General features: G+C 43.5%; 1 protein-coding gene across 2 annotated transcripts in view; it reads left to right on the forward strand.

Annotated features, from left to right (window-relative positions):
- MED13L (mediator complex subunit 13L) overlaps nucleotides 1-19,630 on the forward strand; it is a 165,329-nt gene that overhangs the window by 102,472 nt on the left and 43,227 nt on the right. For both annotated transcript variants that reach the window (XM_083478401.1, XM_083478402.1), the window contains exons 5-10: nucleotides 2,063-2,208; nucleotides 5,978-6,169; nucleotides 6,543-6,731; nucleotides 11,439-11,601; nucleotides 13,496-13,600; nucleotides 14,978-15,700. In XM_083478401.1, the coding sequence (XP_083334527.1) occupies nucleotides 2,063-2,208; nucleotides 5,978-6,169; nucleotides 6,543-6,731; nucleotides 11,439-11,601; nucleotides 13,496-13,600; nucleotides 14,978-15,700 (1,518 nt within the window). The remainder of the gene's footprint in view (nucleotides 1-2,062; nucleotides 2,209-5,977; nucleotides 6,170-6,542; nucleotides 6,732-11,438; nucleotides 11,602-13,495; nucleotides 13,601-14,977; nucleotides 15,701-19,630) is intronic.

Consider the following 19,630-nt stretch of genomic DNA (forward strand, 5'->3'; position numbering starts at 1 on the left):
GGCTTCAGTTCCTCTTCCTACAGTTCTGTACTGTTTCCTGCCAGTGGATTTGCACCAGAGGTAAACAAGCCTTCAGGCTCCTGTTTGATATACCAGGCATGTGAGTATCAGGCTACAAATAATTCAGTGTCGCTGAACTTCCAGCTCGATGGGGCTTTGTTTTTAGTATTGTAAACTCCATTCATTGGAATAATACAGTATAAAAACACCGGGGATAGTAAAGCTCAGTAGCACTTAATTATTGTTTGGCTGCCTGCAATATCTGAACTGGGTCATATTGAAAGTAGGCATCACTAACTAAACTTTACCATTGTCCAGTCGTAAGTCATAAATACACTATGCTTGCAGTTCTGAGACGTTAAACCATTCAACATTCTTTTGGGTAGGTGAAAAAATATTGGCCTCGTCAAAAAGACTTTTTGAGCAAATCTTTCCTCCTTTAGTGATAGGCTAATGTGTGGAAGCTTTAGTTTTACATTAAGGGTCGGCTGGTTAAACGGCTGCAGTGATTTGAAGAGTGGTCCACTAAATTATCCCAGTTGTTTGTTTTCTTTCATTCAAGCGTACTTGTGGGTTGGCTTGGGCAGTGCTTTTCTCTTAGAGCTGGGCTCTGTGCCAAAGGAAGCAACAAGGATCAAAGGCACGGTCATGAGTGATTCAACAGAAATCAGCTGATCCCAACTCTCTTTCACTTTGGGAAACTTTGCCCAGAAGCAACTTTTCTTTACAACTGAGCAATGCCACACTTCCCCTTTAGCTAAGGGTGCAGGGAACCCGCCCTTCTGCGATTCTCAGAGGCAGAGTTGTGAGGCAGTGCCATCTCCTCTCCACCTGCATATAAAGCCAGTTATGTTGCCTTCTGGGAAACGCTGGGGTGTCCTAGTGTTTCCCTCACACTGCCTTTATTCACTTGGCAGCCATTGTGTGGAAGACCCAGGAGTATCGTCTTCTCTTTCGGAGCTAAGCAGTTTTAATGGGAGCTAGAATAAAGTAGAAGAGGGCTAGCTAGTGTTACTGAGTTATGAATAACATCTAAAGCATCTAAAATACCCAGTATGGCAAAGGTATATTTGAATTTTCTAGTGACTGTTGGGATTGTTCAGCAGGCTGAACAATAAAGAAATGATCAGAGCTGTATGTTCTATGTACCTGGCTCTGGGTGCTCGATAGCCCAACAAGCATCTTGCCTCTCCAGCCAGTAGTGAAGCAGACAAAATCTGGTGCCTTAGCATATGCTATCAACACTGTCCCTGTGGTACCAGAGCAGCCCTGTTTCCGTTCAACAACTAAGTTGAAGAGATTTGTTCTGAAAACTACTATTGTTGCTGGAAATTAATGAAATGCATGCTTCACAGCCAGGGTTGAGCTGACTGTGCTCTTAGAAGAGAGAGAGAGAGAGAGCAAGATCAGAAGAATCTTTATTTGCATTAGCCACTAGCCATAGCAATAAAATGTACTGAAGATAGAGGTAAAAACTTAAATATACAAAATACATTTTGGAGGTTTACATCAATAATCAAATAATAGATCTTATTCTGATTGCCCTCGCTAAAAACCTTGCAGTTTTTGCTTTCTCCCGATCATCTTGATCTGCTAGAAGAAAGGAAGTTAGAAGTTAACTCAACTCTTTAAAAATGCACTTATTTTAATGGGGCACGTGCTCCCTGTTTTGCAACATGCCTTTTTTGTGAAGGGATTTGATTGTGGTTAAGGCAGTAAAACCTTGTTCATGTTCTTTATTGTGATTTGTTTTGAGGCATGAGCTTTAGTTTGCAGCAGCTCCAACTCTTGTGTGAAGTCTTGTGAAGACTGAATGTATGATGTCTTGATCAGCATACAGGCTCCTTTTCGCTACATGCTTCTCTGCTTTTTCAGCAGGGAAGGGCTTGATGTTTCTGCCACTTACGTTGGAGATGAAAGTGTGTTCACACCCATGCAAGCACCATGTGTTGTAGTTTCTGTTCCAGCAAGATCCATAGAATCTCTGTTGCCATTCTCTGGAGCATTGATCCCAGGATTAAACGACCTTTTGTCACGTTTCCCTCTTCTCTCTTCCTTTCAGTGAGCATTTGTCCTGCGCCTTCACATTCTTCCTTCATGGGGAGTGCAATGTGTGTACAAGTGTGGAGATCGTCCAGCACCAACCAATATATCTGATCAGCGAGGAGCATCTCCACATGGCTCAGTCTTCCCCTATGCCATTCCAAGGTAGGTGTCCTATGTGTGTGTCTTCTTGTCATCTGGAGTAACTTTTTTCAAATAAGTTTTACTAAATTTTCAAAAATAATAATAATCACATAGACATTCCAATACATAATAATTTTTCTTTTGTTTTATTGACTTCCCATTCCATTTTCCATGGTGTTTTTTTTCTCTCCCCTTTGCTGCACCCCATCTCCCCTCTCTTATATCATTGGACGTGGGTGGCGCTGTGGTCTAAACCACTGAGCCTCTTGGGCTTGCCGATCAGAAGGTCGGCGGTTCAAATCCCCACGACGGGGTGAGCTCCCATTGCTCTGTCCCAGCTCTTGCCAACCTAGCAGTTCAAAAGCATGCCAGTGCAAGTAGATAAATAGGTACCACTGCGGCAAGAAGGTAAATGGCATTTTCGTGTGCTCTGGTTTCTGTCACGGTGCTCAGTTGCGCCAGAAGCTGTTTAGTCACGCTGGCCACGTGACCTGGAAAGCTATCTGTGGACAAACACCAGCTCCGTTGGCCTGAAAGCGAGATGAGCGCCACAACCCCATAGTCGCCTTTGACTGGACTCAACTGTCCAGGTGTCCTTTACCTTTTACCTCATATCATAACAATAATGCAATAGTCTTCAATTCCTTCTGTTGCTCATAGTTCAAATCCTGCTCACACAAATTCATCATTTCTTTAAATAGCCCGAAAAAGGCTTCTATTCTTCCATGAAGTAATCATTGTCATTGTTAAGTTCACTTATTTTAGCTGTTAGCTTTGCTGATTCAGCATAGTCCATCACTTGAGTAAAACCTTATCCTGGCTTAATGTAAATGCACGGGCTCTCCGAGGGGAGAATGCAACCATTTTGCTCCTCCTCCCTTTACTCTGCTGCTGTGGTGCACTAAGCTTAGGATATCTTCCAAACCCTGGCTCACTGTTTAGCTCTGCTTCACAAATCATGGGTTGTATGCCATTGTTACAAACCTTGGTTTCAGCTTGTGGTTAATCTGGAGAGAGTTAAACCCTGAGCCCATGTTTAGGTGACATAGTGTATGTAGCACAGTAGCAGAATGACCGGAGGAGGAACAAAGCAGCCACAAACCCTCCTGGAGCCTGGATGCTTACCTGTAAATGCTAAACCATGGTTTGGCATAGCATGATGGGCAAACTAGGCTAATTGATTGAATGATAAGAATAGTGCACTGGTTTTTGAGCACATGGCCTGTATTTATAAACCCTTCCTAGAACTTTAGCTTGCTGACAGACAGCGCTAAAGCTCAGTAGCTGCTGTAAGAAACTAGTCCTTTTAAGCCTCAGCTCTGATGGGCCCCTGTGTGTGAGTATTGATATTAACGGAAGGTCCCCCTTCTCCATTTTAATAGATGTCTTGAGTACCTTCTGTGCTATTCACTGTTGGATGACTCCACCTTCAGTGTGTTCCTTTCCTTTCCCACCTTCAAATATCTGCTTTAATTGGACTTAATGTGAGCTTTTAATTTGCCACATGGTGGACTTTCTTAAATTGGTGATTTAAATTACCCTCACCCCCCAGGTTTAAATGAAGTTTTCTATTTGTTAATTAATATATTTCCTGAAGAGGTGTGTGCGCTAATTGGTTGTTGTAACAATTAACAAATATCGGTCTGAAACTAAGTAGAACATTTTTACTATCTAGGAGTAAATCCATGTCTCCTGGCCTTGCAGCTTGCATCCTTTTGCACTAAAGGATTATATCTGCCTAGCGAGACAAAGGAGTCAATTGTGAAATAATGAATTTCTGTTTGACTGTTTCTGTACGGACACTTTAAGCAGGATCACTTAATTCTAGATGAGGGCCATAGTCCAGCAGAGTTAAACGTCCTTAAGCATTGCCTACCTAATAGCAAAGGGGTAGTAATTATTGTTTGCACCTTTTTTTCTAATGAAAAGGAATGCACATATCCAAGCTCCTCATTAAGGTAAAGGTAAAGGGACTCCTGACCATTAGGTCCAGTCGTGACCGACTCTGGGGTTGCGGCGCTCATCTCGCTTTATTGGCCGAGGGAGCCGGCGTACAGCTTCCGGGTCATGTGGCCAGCATGACTAAGCTGCTTCTGGCGAACCAGAGCAGCGCACGGAAACACCGTTTACCTTCCCGCAGGAGCGGTACCTATTTATCTACTTGCACTTGGACGTGCTTTCGAACTGCTTGGGTTGGCAGCAGCAGGGACCGAACAACGGGAGCTCACCCCATCTGATTGGCAAGTCCTAAGCTCTGTGGTTTAACCCACAGCGCCACCCACATCCCATAGCTCTTCATTAGGCAATTTTAAATATTCTTAATTTGCTACAAAATGCCAGATTGTTTTCAAAAAGAGATGTTCAATATAATTGATGCAATGTCGTTTCTTTTACCTCTTCGTTTACCTTTTTTGCTATAGAATATAAAGTTCAGCAGCTGTTAGTCCTTGAGGCTCCTATATGAATAAAATTGTTCACAGAGCTGAATGCCTTGCTTTGCTGGATAGTGGGATGTCAGCAATGTGTCTGGTGCTGTACAAACTGCAAAACATTTTTAAAAGTTGTTGCCTGAAAACCATCCATAGTTGATAAGTTTACAAATGGCGCTGAATAAACAGGGAAGCAAGGAAGAGAGAGAGAAATTAAAAGTATATTTAAAATGACAAGGAATGCTTCTGAAATGATTGAATAAGTTTGTGGGGGGGGGGGGGGAAGGAATTTATAGAACAGCTAGAAGGAAAAAGGTTTTCAGAAGAGTATTGAAACTAGAAGTGGAGGGTGCATTGTACATTGCCTCGAGTTCCTTGAAGGAAAGGCAGGATAAAAATGTAGCATGTAAATAAATATTTTCTGCCTTGGGTTCCATGGCAGCACAGAGGTCAGATGCCAATGTAACTAAATAAACAAATTAAACTTATAAAGGAAGCCTCAGCAAGAGAACTGGGATATGGAGATGTTTTAAAAATGGGGGCATTCTAGAATGAATAAAAGAGATCAGAGATGAAGAATGAAGGCTGTAGAAGTGGACAGGCCAGGAAATGAGGGAGGAGACATCCAATTAGCATGCAATTAATTAATTAGCATGTGATTTGCATGAAAGGCTAGTTGCCAAGCTACAGCTGGAGGACGGATCGTCCTTACTCTATAATCTTCTTACTCCAGAGTTATCCCCAGATTTAAATCCTTAAACTCAGTGGCCTTAAAAACATCAAATGATCTTAAATAATGACACTTGAGGAGGAAAACACTTAATTAATTTGAGCTGCGTCTTCTTTACTATCACATTTTTAAATCTCTCTGCTTTCAACAGCTGAGAGGACAACATGCTCTGAGAGTCTCAATGCTGCACAGAGTACTTTGAGGTCCTTAACAGAACATTCTTTGGCCAGGTTTGCAAGGTTTAGGAGCCAATTTTAAATTGAATTGACAACAATATATATACATTTGGCCAGAATTAAAACATGCTTCTTCCCCACAGTCCCCCAGCCAAAATACTTCTAATTTGTGTGTGAGTTTATGAGCTGTGTATAGTAAGAAGCTACTTATTAGGGCAAAATTTTGATGATATTATTATTATTATTATTATTATTATTATTATTATTATTATTATACCACCCTTCATCCGTAGATCCCAGGGCAGTTCACAGTTCCTGGAAAGTAAGCTCCATTGAATACAGTGGGGCTGACCCCACTGTAAATTTGTTTAGGCTATTGCAATGTGTACTGGGGCCTGAGGTGAGGCTGTATGCTGAACTACCTTTTTCTTTTCTTTCCCCCCTTGTTTTATCAGTGCTGATAAGCCCTTATGGCTTAAGTGGTACATTAACGGGCCAAGCGTATAAGATGTCAGACCCAGCAACCCGGAAGCTAATTGAGGAGTGGCAGTATTTTTACCCAATGGTGTTGAAGAAGAAAGAGAACTTGAAAGAGGAAGAACTGGGATATGATGACGATTTTCCGGTGGCAGTAGAAGTCATAGTTGGTAATGTTCAATATTTTGCTCATATAGCTTTTCCCCTCCTGCGACCGCCATTCAAAAAGTTAAAAAACACAGCCCTGTTCAATATGTAGCAGTCTTTACTGTGGATCTGTTAATACTAAAGAATTTTGGAGATACTACTTGGCCTTAAGATTTGGTAGCTGCTTTGTCTTCTAGCTCACGATGATCTCAGACTATTGATCCGTGCTGCCTATTAGTTACAAACGTGACCGTTTCAAAAATATGATGTTTATGAATAATGGATTTTGGCTGTGTAGTTAAAATTTGTGTATCAAAGCAGAAACAATTTCGCTAAATCGGAAACGTTTAAAAACATTCATAGCCTACTCTTGTCGCTTCACTCCTGCCTTAACAGGTGGCGTCCGAATGGTATATCCTTCAGCTTTCGTTCTTATCTCGCAAAATGATATTCCTGTGTCACAGAACACTTCCACGCTAGGAACCCACAACAGCATGACACAGCAGGGAGCTGGCAACGTGAAAGATCCCAGCAGTTGTGGAATGTTACTCACACCACCCACCTCTCCAGAGCAGACCGTCATAGGTAAGCGAGGAAGCCACCTTACAGTTCTTTTAAAAGCTTTATGTGTATTCTGCCTGTCTAGAAGAAGAACAGAAGCTCTCTGATGTCAGTGGTTGTTCTGGCAGTCTTCACCTTAATAAAGACCAGGCTCTCCTCAGAAGTATTCTTCCTGCCCCCATCAGATCCAGGATTCATAGCAGGTGACAGGGCCCAGACCAGGACAGCAGGGCAGCACCTGCCACACAGTTCTTCCCTTGTACACCTTGACTAGATGGCAGTTGGATTCCCCGTAGGAGGGTGCTGGATAGAAGTACCCTGCTTCCTTGCCAATGTCAGTGCTGGTTCTGGCTGTCTTGCCCTCCTTGGAAACTCTCTCTCCCTGCCGCGGCCGAGTCACTTTCAGGAGCAGAGCAGGAGGCAGTGCCCTGGCCAGGAGGACAGCACAGCTCCTACCACGCAGTTCTTTCCCTGAGACAGCTCATGCTCAGTTCATATAAAAAGTGGAGGGAGAGCTTGTTGGATCTTTCCTCTGTCTGCTATGTTTTGTGTTCATCCTCTTCTGCTATCTGTATTTCCCTTGGTGGGACTTTCTTCTAGCTCTTGGGACAAACTAGATGTGACACATCAACTGCAGCTGCAATGAGCACATCTCATTTTTAAATTTTAAACAGCTGTAGAGACGCCAACCAAGTTTGGGACCACCAGTGAACAGAAACATCACTTATAGTGTGAATAGCAGACTTTGGTGGGGGGCTGTCATTGGGACTGGGGTGGGAGGAGGTTTTCTAACACCATCAACACCACTGCACTCCCAGCACTGGGGGGAACCATAGCTCAGTGGTAGAGAACATACTTTGCATGCAAAAGGTTCTGGTGTCAGCCCTTGGCATCTCCAGGTTGTGATAGAAAAGACCCTCATCTGAAACTCTGGAGAACTGGGCCTGTTCATGTAGATAACGTGAAGCTAGATGGAACAAAGGCTTGATTAAGTGTAAGGGGAAATTGCTTAGGTGGACAAGGTGCAAGTCAAATGTAGCAAGCAGTAGAAGAATTCAGCACCTTGTTCCTACCCTCCCCTAATCAGAGTTTGGAACCGACTTGCATTTGAATACATAGGTCTGTTACTACCATGCATAGTTACACCTTCAGTAAAATTTATATTTTCAAAACACATGCTTCTTAATGTATAGTGATGGAGCAAAATTTTGAGGAGCGCTATAAAATCTGAGCTCTGCAGCTTTCAGGAAACAGAAAGCGTTCCAGTCAGAGTCATAAAAATGTTTTCTTTATGTGTTAGTGAAACCTCAATCTAATATCCTCTGCTGTTCCTTGATGGTTGTTAAAGTGGTGTGTCTCTTTTAAATCAATGAAAGTACTTAACTTACTTTGGGTAAAGGCAAGGCATGTCCTTCAGCACTACACAGGTATATCCGGTTGTAATAATTTCCTTTCCTGCATGGCTGCCAATGTCCAAGGACATAAGCTGGTTCTAGCATTGGGCACACACTGTAGGCAGATCTGCTTTGTGTTGATGCAATTAATTATAGCGAGTATTACTCTTCTCCCTGAAAAAGCTATGTGAGAAGGCTTTAAGAAAGAACAACTTTAGCAATTAATTATATTACGGATGCTGTTGGACTATAACTGCCAACGCTTCTGTCTCTGGGGGTGGGGTGGGGGTGGCAACATATGGCGTACCACCACCCTGTACATGCCTCATGATATAGCTAGTATATATATAGGACTTGGGGGAAGCGATAGGGATAACAGACAAAAGCCAACCCTTAAGAAAGACTCAGTCAAACAAACTGCACCAAGAATAAATCAAAAGGGCTAAGTGGATAGGACTTTTGAGAAGGAATGAGAGGTAGATACAAGAAAACAAGAGAAAGAAACTGATTTTAGAATATAAGCAAAAAGCTTCAACTCCACCACAAAGAACTCTTTAGATTGGGGTGGTCCAACCTCTCACGCCAAGTGAGCTGCAAGAGCATTTTGACACAGAGCCACACGCTGAATGAAATTTCCACATTGTAAATTAAAGTGTTTGCAATATATTCAATATTTTTTAAAAATAAATACAATATATTTAATTAAATATATATAGTTAAATGCACAATAGATTTAATATATTTAGTAAGCAAACTCAGGGTGAAACCACAGGAGAGAAGAGTGCTCAAATCCTGGCTTGTGGGTTTCCCATTGAGAACCTGGACTAGATTGGACATTGGCTTGATCCCACAGGCTCTTCTTATGTCGTGGAGCATAGAAGCATAGAATTGTAGAGTTGGAAGGGACCCTGAGGGTCATCTGGTCCACCCCCCGGAAAGCTGTGAAAGGAGGTGGAAGGATTCTAGGACCATGCCATAACCCTTATGCCTCCTTCCTGAAGCTGGGTCACACTGCCATTGCTGCTGCATCAGGAGCCACTTCCATTCCCTGCTCTGCCAGGGGCCACCTAAAAGGCCTCAAGGGCTACATGTGGCTCACAGGCCACATGTTGGACCAGCCTGCTGTAGTTGTTACTGCACAGAAGAGACAGAACGAGCAGAGAGCGATGAATAGAGGAAAGCATCCCGTCTCCAAAGCACTGTGGTTGAAGATCTCTGGTAAAATCATTTCCTCTTATTGGAAGCTAGACCTGTCAGTCACAAAAGAGCTCTCCTTCTCCCCACCTTGGTGTTTTCCTTATATGGGAAGCTTGAGGAGAAAGGTTTCACTTCTGGCAGACACACTGTCTGCACTGTTTTTTCCCATTGTCAGAATTGCTTCAGAGGTCCCTCCTCTCTCTCTCTCTCTCTCTCTCTCTCTCTCTCTCTCTCTCTCTCTCTCCCTCTCTGTGTGTGTGTGTGTTTGGGTAGAGCTTTCAGAATCAAACTCAATTTGGCTCACGTCTTAGGATTTGTCTAAATTTCTAGGCACACTCCAACTGATGCCTTTGTGAATGTGGCAGTCAATGAATGCAGCGCATCAGGTCTATGAAAATCCCAGAAATGTGTTGCTAGCTGGTGCCTGTTTCTTCATTCTTGTGCAGGATAGTGTTTGCATGCCGCCACCCAGGACTTGGATCCTGTGAAGGGTTGCATCATTGTGGCATTATTGAAAGCATCACAACTGCACGCAGATGCTTGCTCCACGTCAGCCAGCATTTGCAGATCAGAAACATAGACTTGGGATGGGGAACTGTCCCTTGAGAGACCTTGGCTGCTGACAGCAGCGTGGTAAGAACCAAGTGAGAGAGCAGGATGCCATTGTACAACCTGGTTTGCAAACACTTGTAGCCAGTGGAAAGAACAGCAAACACAAAACCCTGGCACAGACGTCCTTTTACAGCAGGGGCAGGCGTGGTTGCCTTTTCGCCTTCTGATGTAGCAGTGCTTTGGCTGCTTTCAGTGTTTTATTCATAAGGCTTTTTCTGGCCATGCCAGACATAAGAACAAGGAGTTCTGTAAACATGTTTGACCTTGTTGAGGATTTGTACTATTACCTCCTTTTTCAGTTCAAGCACATAGTGTGTGACATGCAGTTAGGAAGGCTAAGCAAGCTCAAAGCTCCCTCTGCTGTTCCAGTTCATGCTTAGAGTGCTGCCGCTCATCCAATTGGTCTAAAGATATCATTCATAACAGAGAACAGAAGCCGTTGCTGATGCCATTCATAAGCAGTTTTACTGCCTTGGCGGGGGCGCGGGGGGAGGACACATTGCCAGTCCCGAATGACTGTGCATGACATCAGCTCAACCTCTGCAGTAATTTAAAAATGAACTTGATTCAGATTAAAGATCAAACTGTGTTTTGCCATTATATGAGCAAGCCTTGGATTTCCACGTTTCTTCCTCCCTTTATGCCCTCTCTGGCTTCCTGTTTTGCAAATGGAAAAGCAATCAAACCATGATTCCAAATTCTGGGTTGCAAACATACCATAGTTTGTGCAAATCGTAGTTTCCCCACTTCAAGTGTAACAGCAAGCTCTGTCACCAAAAAAAGGAACTGCATGAGGGAACTGGAGTTCACAAAGCAGTTATAGGAGCTCTGAGGCCTGTTCATGTAACATTAAATCATAGTTTGGTGTTGGTGTCCAAACCAATCCATAGTCTGATAATAAATGTAGCAGCTGGTAATAAATGTAAGGTTTGAGATGTCACCCAAATGAAAGGCTGGTTTTGGACATAATATTTGACCCATATTCTCCCTCCCCCTCCTTATGCACTGACTTTAACATGGATATTCTTGTTTGGTTAAGCCAGAATTCACCATATTAGGCATGACGGGGAACTCTGGTCCAAACAAACCAAGATCTCCATGCCAGAGCTGGTGTTATGAGTTGAAGAAGTTGGAGCAAAGTGTATGTGAGCCTGACTCATTTATGGTTTATGAAGCCAGTGAAGTTATATCTGATCTGGCTTGAATTTTCACTCTAATCCTACATTTTTGGCCCCCCAAAGAACATCATTTCCAGGAATTAACTCTTGTACCTTTTGCTATACAGTGGTGCCGTTCACACCCTGGAAAGTCCGCAACTAGAGTGGCGCTTCTGCGCAAGTGCGGAGCATGATAGAGCGCTTCTGCGCATGTGCGAAGCGCACAGAACGCTTCTGCACACGCATGCACAGCGAAACCCGGAAGTATACACTTCTGGGTTTGCCGTGTTCGCAAGCCGAAAAGACGCAACATGAACCTAATGCAACATGAGGTATGACTGTATCCTATGATGTTGTTGTTTATCTTGCAGGTGAAAGTGGAGGCATTCCAAGCACAGTCAGCCATTCAGCAGCACCAGACGGTATGGTCACTGTGCAAAGTCCAAAGAAATCAGGGAAGATTCCTCCAAAATTCCAGAATCGTATGGTCCGCCGAGTTTGGAAGGAATGTATCCTCAACAGGACACAGTCCAAGTAAGATAATAATCACACGTGTTTTCCTCTGTTTCGACTTGCAGTTGGCATCCAGTTCTAACAGTTATCAGGGTGGTGTTTTTCCCCCTCCCATAGATAACATTTTCCTCATTTGCATTTTAATATGCCATGTAGAAGCATTGTCTTGTCTTGTTGTTGTGAAAGTTAGTGGCTGGCTCAGTAGCGGAGCTGAGTCAAAATAACCTGTGCTGGTGGAGGGCTTGCACAGAGTGTAGGAAGAAAGTCTGTCTAGGTTTTAGTCAGATAAGCTCAGGGATTGCACAGCTCTCTTCCCTTGAAGGTTCAGGAGATTCCTCATGTTGTGCCATGTGTGAAGAACATGGCACCATAAACTGTGGCCTTAACCCTGAGTTGAAACCTGAGGTACTACAAAGAACTGTGAGTCAAACAAATTTAAGAACATCCCTATCTGGAAGTGTGGGAGATTGAATCTGCTTCCTTCTGCATGCAAAGGACATGTTCTGTCCGTGAACTATGTATGGTCCTCTACCCTAAGGAAGAGCTCTTGCTCTGAGGCAAGAGCTTATATATGAAAAATGGGGATGTGTGCTTTATTAAGGTGCAATAATAATTATAGGGGAAATGGAACATGGCTTGCTTTTAATTTATTTCCATTTAATAATTTATTAATCTTAAATAAGGCATCCAATTACTGATTGACTTTGTAGAATGAAGGATGGAGCTCTGTACTACTTTGGCAGCTTCATGTTGCAACCCAGAGTTAAGGTTATTGTGTAGTTCAGAAAATGGGCCAGTGGAGGCTTGTCACAACCACTGCTGGGTGTCTTCTGAGAGAAAGCTGCCACTTGACACTTAAAGGTATCTGTGTATGGTTGCTTTCAACACTTAGTCCTTTAAGGTTTTCACTACGTATTTCTAAAGGTTTTGGATTCCTAGTTTTAATTTCTGTACTTCCCACTTTGGTTGTTTTGTCAGATATGTTTGGTTTCGGCCCTAGCTTCTGGAGGAGGAGAAAACAAGCTTGTTCCATCTTTCATGTGACAGCCCTTTCAATATTTGAAAATGGCTATCACCTCTCCTCTCAGTCTCCACATTTCCAGGCTAAACATACCCAGTTCCCTCAACTCTTCCTCATTAGCCTTGATTTCCATTTTGGTCTCCCACCTCTGCACACATTCTGGCTTGTCAATGTCCTTTTTAAATTGTGGTGTCCAGAATTGGACACAGTATTCCAGGTGTGGTTTGACCAAGGCAGAATACACTGGTACTATTACTTCCCTTGATCTGGAAGCTATACTTTTATTGATGTAGCCTAGAATAGCATTAGCTTTTTTTGCTGCTGCATCACACTGTTGACTCATGTTCAGCTTGTGGTCCATTAACATCCCTAGATCCTTTTCACATGTACTGCTAGTAAATCAGATGTCCCCCATTTTACATTTGTGCATGTGGTTCTTCCTGCCTAAGTGCAGACACTGGCGGAGGAAGAGGAGTGCGGGGGGAGTGCACCGCCCCGGGCAGCGCGATCCTGGTGGGGTGCCATCGTGGCTGCCCCCTCACCTGTGCTGGGTGCTCTGCCCCCGCCTGAGTGCAGAACCTTACATTTGTCCCTGTTGAAATTCATTTTGTTAGTTGGGGCCCAGGTCTCCAAACGGTTAAGGTCATCTTGACCACCCCTCCCAGTTTGGTGTTCTCTGCAAATTTGATGAGCATCCCCTCAGTGCCTTCATCCAAATTGTTTATAAAGATGATGAACAACAAAGGGCCCAGGATTTGTGCCCAGTTGTAGTTGCTGCAAGATTCTCTAATGATCACAGCATTCTTTTTCTGTAGCTTATAAGATCACAAATTGAATTCTGCTACCGTGCTGACTGCTGACTTATTTCTAAATAATTATTTCTTTGTGTATCAGGAGGAGTCAAATTACTGCTACTAACGTGGAGGAAGAGGCCCCCAGAAGCTGTGTTACTTGGGATTTTGTTGATCCAGTCCAAAGAGTGTGCTGTTCTTGCTCCAGGTCAGTGCAATAGAGAATAATTCTCAAGATGATTAGGGTGGTTTCTGTCATGAGTACCTGTTTGTTTGGGGGGGGGGCTCTCTGTTTAAAGGTTGTGCCAGACAAGCACATGCTTAGCTTCTGCTTAACAAAGTTGTGGGATCATCCCAAAAGCCATTCAGTCTGCTAAGTGCCTGCTAAGAGCTGGCAGTTTCACTGGATTTGGCAAGGCATTCCTGTTTTGGCTTCCTAAGGCCAGGGTCAAATCTTACATTGTAGCACCAGTTTTAAAAGATGGGACTTCCAAACTTTTTATTGTATAATGCCTGAGCTGCTTTCTTCCTGGTCAGTCATACCAATCTTTATAATCAGAGTGTGTACCTACCCCTTCAAACTGTTGGTCTATTACAAAAGTTGGTTGTTCTCTCTAGTGCCTTATAATCTGTCATAAAAGCAGCCACATAGAGTCAGTTTGCTTAAGGCGCCAATGATGGGGCTTCTTAGGTCCATGCTCCTGTAGGTTAGACATATTGGTCAACATTATGGCTTAAACCAGGGGTCTGCAACCTTTAAGACAAAAAGAGCCACTTGGACCCGTTTCCGAAGGGAAAAAAAAACTGGGAGCCGCAAAACCGGGAAGGTGACGTCGGGACGGTGCGTGACTAACGCACGCACCGCCCCCATGCAACGTCACAGCCAGTACAGCGCCTGCCACAGTGGGGAGTGTCAGGGCGCACAATGCGCCTCCTCCCCGCGCCCGGAGCCACGGCAAAGGTGTAAAAGAGCCACATGCGGCTCCGGAGCCACGGGTTGCAGACCCCTGGCTTAAACATATGGCAGGGCAGAGGTTGCAGCAAAGTATGCTTGGTAGACGGGACAGATGGCCACAGTCCTGCTGCCTCACAGCACATAGTTGGAGTTTTGCATGAACTTGCATGAGGTTTCTCACCCTCTCTAGAGACAACCACCCCTTTCACTATCTGTAAAACTGACGACAGATTTGGCTTGGTGTGGAGGGCCGATCTTGAGTCTCCATGATGAATGACTGTATAGAAGAAGTCTTCATTCTAAGGAGATGAGGAAACAAGCAAGTGAATATATATTTTTGTCCCCCTCCAGAACAAATTCATAGGATTATCCAGAAAATGCTTTGCACATGATTTGAGTATTTCATGACGACTGGTTTTATCTAGCTGTCAGGGGAGTTCATGTGAAAGTCAAGGTAGTGACAGGTTCGAAACAGATGAATCACCAAAATAACTTGCTACTGTTGCAAAGCCACTTACAAATGAGATGGAGGAGAAATCTAGATGCATCAGCATACAAACTTAACACTTCACCCTCTTTACTCTTCTTTACAGTCCACTTGGTAAATTCTTCTTGCTGTTTCTCTTCCAGGCATAAGCTTCTCAAGCAGCGCTGTGCTGTGGGTTCCAGTCGTCCACCAACGATATCACAACCAGGGTTTGGCACAGGATCCTCATCCTCTTCTGCCTTGCCACCTCCTGCCTCTAAGCACAAAACCACAGAGAGGCAGGAGAAGTCGGAAAAACTCCAAAAAAGATCGCTGCTGCCATTTCACCATCGTCCGTCTGTCACTGAAGAGCTGTGTATGGAACAGGACCCTTCAGGACAAAAGCTGGCCTTGGGGATGGAGCCCTCTTTGGAAGCCTCTAGCAACAGGAAGTATGAAAAACAGCTCACTCTTCCACCCAGGCACCCAAGCAAACAAACGAATTTGAATCCTATGGATTCCCCCCATTCCCCAACATCCCCTCTGCCTCCCACACTTAGCCCCCAGCCAAGGGGGCAGGAAGCAGACAGTTTGGACCCTCCATCTGTTCCTGTAAATCCAGCCCTCTACAGCAATGGATTAGAGCTCCAGCCTATGGCCAGCGCAGAGGAAAGGACAGTCCTCTTGGGCCAGAGGCTTCCTCTGATGGCAGAAGTCAGCGAGACAGCTTTATATTGTGGGGTTATACATAACCAAGAGTCATCAAATAAATGGCAGGGATATGTTCTTCCTTCAACTGGGGATCCAGACTTCAGCCCGCCAGAACTCCAGTGTGAGAGATACGACACCAAAATGGATGTTGCCCCTGAGAGCACTGCACTAAAAAGGTAAGGACACTCCCGGAAGACTTATTGTCTGTCCCAGGTGTTGCCATTTGAGGTTGCTCCGGGTGTTGGTGGCTAGTGGTCCTTCTATATGTCTTGGATAACAATGCATGTATGTAGTACAGGAGAAGACCCAAGCCATGAGCTTTTGGGTCTTAGGTTTTCAGACAAAACGGAGAGTAAAAGCACAGCTTGAAAAAAATGTGAGGTTCAGTGCTGTTTCCTGTTCTGTGCTGGGCTGAACGAGCGGCAGGCAATAGTTTCATACTGTACAGTGCATTAATGTCTCCCTCTAAAGGCCAATAGGAAATGCCATGTCATAGTTTTAGAGAGGAAATGCCTTCTGCTTATAACTTTAGAAGAAACTTGATAGGCACTTTTTAAAGTTCATTGACAGGCTTTTATATGGCACCACTCCTGTTGTGGAATTGCAGTATGTGCTGGTCGAGCTGTATAATTTTTATGCAGAAGTAAAATACCACAAGAGTGCTCCCATGTTTGCGTTAGACCAAATGTTTACACATGGATCACTACTTTTAAAGTGTGCCATATTCATATATATATTTGTGAAACAGTTGAAATCATTAGCCTTAGGTGGTGGGGGAAGGCTGAGTGGAGGTTTGTTTCTGCCCCCCTCCCCTGCAAGGTTTTGGGAGGGTGCGTTCAATAATGGGAGGAGCAAGTTTCAAGCAGACATAGTTGCTTTTATTGTGGATAACTTGTGAGATTTGTATATCATTGTCTTGCTATCTGTTTCTGTGCCTTTGTGTATAGAGTCACAGCATATCTCCCACTGTGATTGCTGCTTCAGTGACTGGGTTCAAAAGTTGTCCAGTGTAGTCAAAGTAATTCGGTTGCAAATAAGAACATTTTTGTTGAATGTTCAAGGAGGACCACCTTGTTGACCTCTGTAAGAACTGTGAGACCTTTACCTCTTTGGTGATGTATTGTGACTGCCTGGAAACAAATCTGGGATGGTACCAACGGATATTCAAAGTCAGAAGGTCTGGTACCAGTGTTTTGTGGCTATAGGTGAAACTAGACAGGGACTTGGGTGGCGCTGTGGTCTAAACCACTGAGCTTCTTGGGCCTCGTAAAGTCGGCAGTTCAAATCCGGACAATGGGTTGAGCTCCTGTTGCTTTATCCGAGGTCCTGCCAACCTAGCAGTTCGAAAGCATACCAGCGCAAATACATAAATAGGTACTGCTTGGCGGGAAGGTAAACGGTGTGCTGTGGCATTCATCACGGTATCCTGTGTGCCAGAAATGGTTTAGTCATGCTGGCCGCATAACCCGGAAAAGCTGTCTGCAGACAAACACCTGCTCTCTCGGCCTGAAAAGCGAGATGAGCGCCTCACCCCACAGTCAAATTCGACTGGACTTAACCATCCAGGGGTGCTTTACCTTTAGATGTTACAGGAGATTTTTGTCTGCTCCTGAATATAGCAAAAGCAAGTGAGAAGAGTTCTCAGGAGTGCCACTAACAATTTATTAAAAGCCCAACATGTTTTCCCCCAAAGAATCTCAGGAACCATAATTTGTTAAGGATACTGAGTGTTGTTAGGAGACCCCGATGCCCCTTGCAGAGCTACAAACCCTCCATTGAACTGTTCTTTAAACCTGGGGAAGATGGGAAAAGGTTCTCTTGAGTACCACACTGATGCAGCCCTGTAGATGTTAGGCCAAATGAAATAGCTGTAAACCTGGGATTAAAGATGATTATGTGGATTCTGAAGAAAATTGCTTTACATTGGTATCCCTAAGGATAAGAAGTGATTATATGAGGAAGCAACAAATGCTTCAATAGCAAATCTAGAAAGCAAGCAATGTGAATTCTTGTGTCATTTTTTTGGTTGGGTAGATTTTCATAGGCTCTGGAGTAGTGACCACTTGATCTAAGGGGCGAAGTGAGGACCAATGGAGGTAGGGTGCAATCATTGTTGAAAGAGACAGTAATTGTAAAACAAGTCATCTAATTCCACAGCAGAATGGTCCAAGACAGAGCAGTTGACAGCAGTCATAGCTGCTAGTAGAAAGTCAATTCAACAGAGGTGATGAACTCTGAAGGAGAATATGGGGTATCTGTGTGAATTCTGAAGTCTCCAAGGAGGTGGGAGTGCCATAAGTGGAAGATGGTGAGCTGAGTGTCAAGGTGATAAAGAACTTGACAGGGGCCTACAATAGAGAGTGGCGTGATTAGTTTTTCTGTCTTGAATATTTCACTGTTATCTTCAGTATGAGAAGCTGCTGTGGACTTACTGGATTCCTTTCTGAGTGAATCAACACTATTGCTAGGCTCTGTTACATTGTGAGTCCTTTCAGAATTTTCTTTGGGACTCTGCATGTGGTGAGCTGCTCTGGAAAGCAGTAATCTGGTATCCGAATACTTTTTGCTAGGTGGCAGGCAAAGACTTTATAATCAGGCCTTTAGCCGTTAACTCTCTGTGACCCTTTAGAAGTGGGTGGGATGTTCCTCTTGGTTTTAATGTATCTATGTGGGGTTTTTTGTCCATCTGTTTTGTTGTTGTTTGGGTTGCCCTGAGCAAGATAAAGCTAATAACAATAATAATTTGATTACTTTAGTTAAGCATGGTCTCTTGTTCCAAATGATTCCCTGTCTGGACATGTAGCCACATAGAAGCCAATTTTGTTGTTTGATCCATGTTTTACCCTATTTGAACACAAACATACCCCCCTCCATCCACCCCCCCCCCCAGAGGAGTAGTTTATTGCAGAAACTCCTTAAGGAATATCATAGCAAGTGAAGGTAACATATTTAAAAAGGGCTTTACTATTGAGAATTAGATTTGACTTCTAAATAAATGCTATTAAATACTAGAAATGATGAATGTTCCTGCATGTCCATGAGAAGATTGGATAGTTTTAAACTTTTTAGATGTGGGCAACTGGTTTCCCTTGCCTTTCTGTTCTGGTGCTAAAGGCAGCCTCAGATCATGGAAATACGTGTGCACCCTGTTGTGAGCTATCTAGAATTATGGAAAGAAAATGCCAGCTGTTTCCTGAGGTTACACAGAACTTTCAGTCGTCATCAAAGCCTAAATCTGTGCTAATGTGATGTTTAACTTTGTTTTACCTAGAGATTGTTTATTTAGAAAAAGATTGCAAATGGCTCAATCAAAAAACAATCCCCTAAGTGGTGAACATAAAACAATATAGAAATTAATCAATAGGACACAGATAAAATCAACAAATGTTAAAAACAAGCATGCATAACTAAACTATGTATCTGGATAGTCCTGCCACAGTCAAGTTTTTAGCAGGCATCTAAAGCAGTATAACGGGTGTTTACCTAATATTAATAGGCGGGGAGTTCCAAAGCAAATGAGGAAAGTACACTGCATGGCACTTTTAAAACTGGAAGTTCTGCAGATCAAAGCGGTTGGGTAGGCATGTCCAGGGCAAGGCAATCCCTCAAGTAAGCTGGTCCCAAGCTGCTAAAACCTTTATATACTATTAAGTAATACCTAGAACTTAGCCTGGTAAAAGATTGGCAGCCAGTGCAGATTTTTTAGCAGAAGTGTAATATGCTGGTAGGATTCTTACTCCTGTCAGCAATCGTGCTCCAGCATTCTGCCCTAACTGCAGTTTCAGAACCAAGTGCAAGCCCTCAAGAGTATATTGCTATAATCTAGTCTTGAAGTGGTCAAGCTATCCTGGTCCAGAAATGACCACAGCTGTTATAAGAGTCGAACAGAAATACTCAAATTTGCTTTCACAGACATCAGTGTTGCAGGGAGTGCTATATTTCTAATGCAAAAGAGTGTGGCAGTTACACTTCTTAAAAGTCATTAAGGAGCTTTTTAGCATGTTTTTGTAATACCTATACCAAATGCTTTAGCTTGCCTTTTACAAAATTCTCCACTCTAGAAAGGATTGGCAAAGATCTGAGTTGATTGATTTCACTTTCCCAGA

Source organism: Podarcis liolepis (assembly GCF_965112155.1).
Source record: "Podarcis liolepis genome assembly, chromosome: 15".
Taxonomy (NCBI): domain Eukaryota; kingdom Metazoa; phylum Chordata; class Lepidosauria; order Squamata; family Lacertidae; genus Podarcis; species Podarcis liolepis.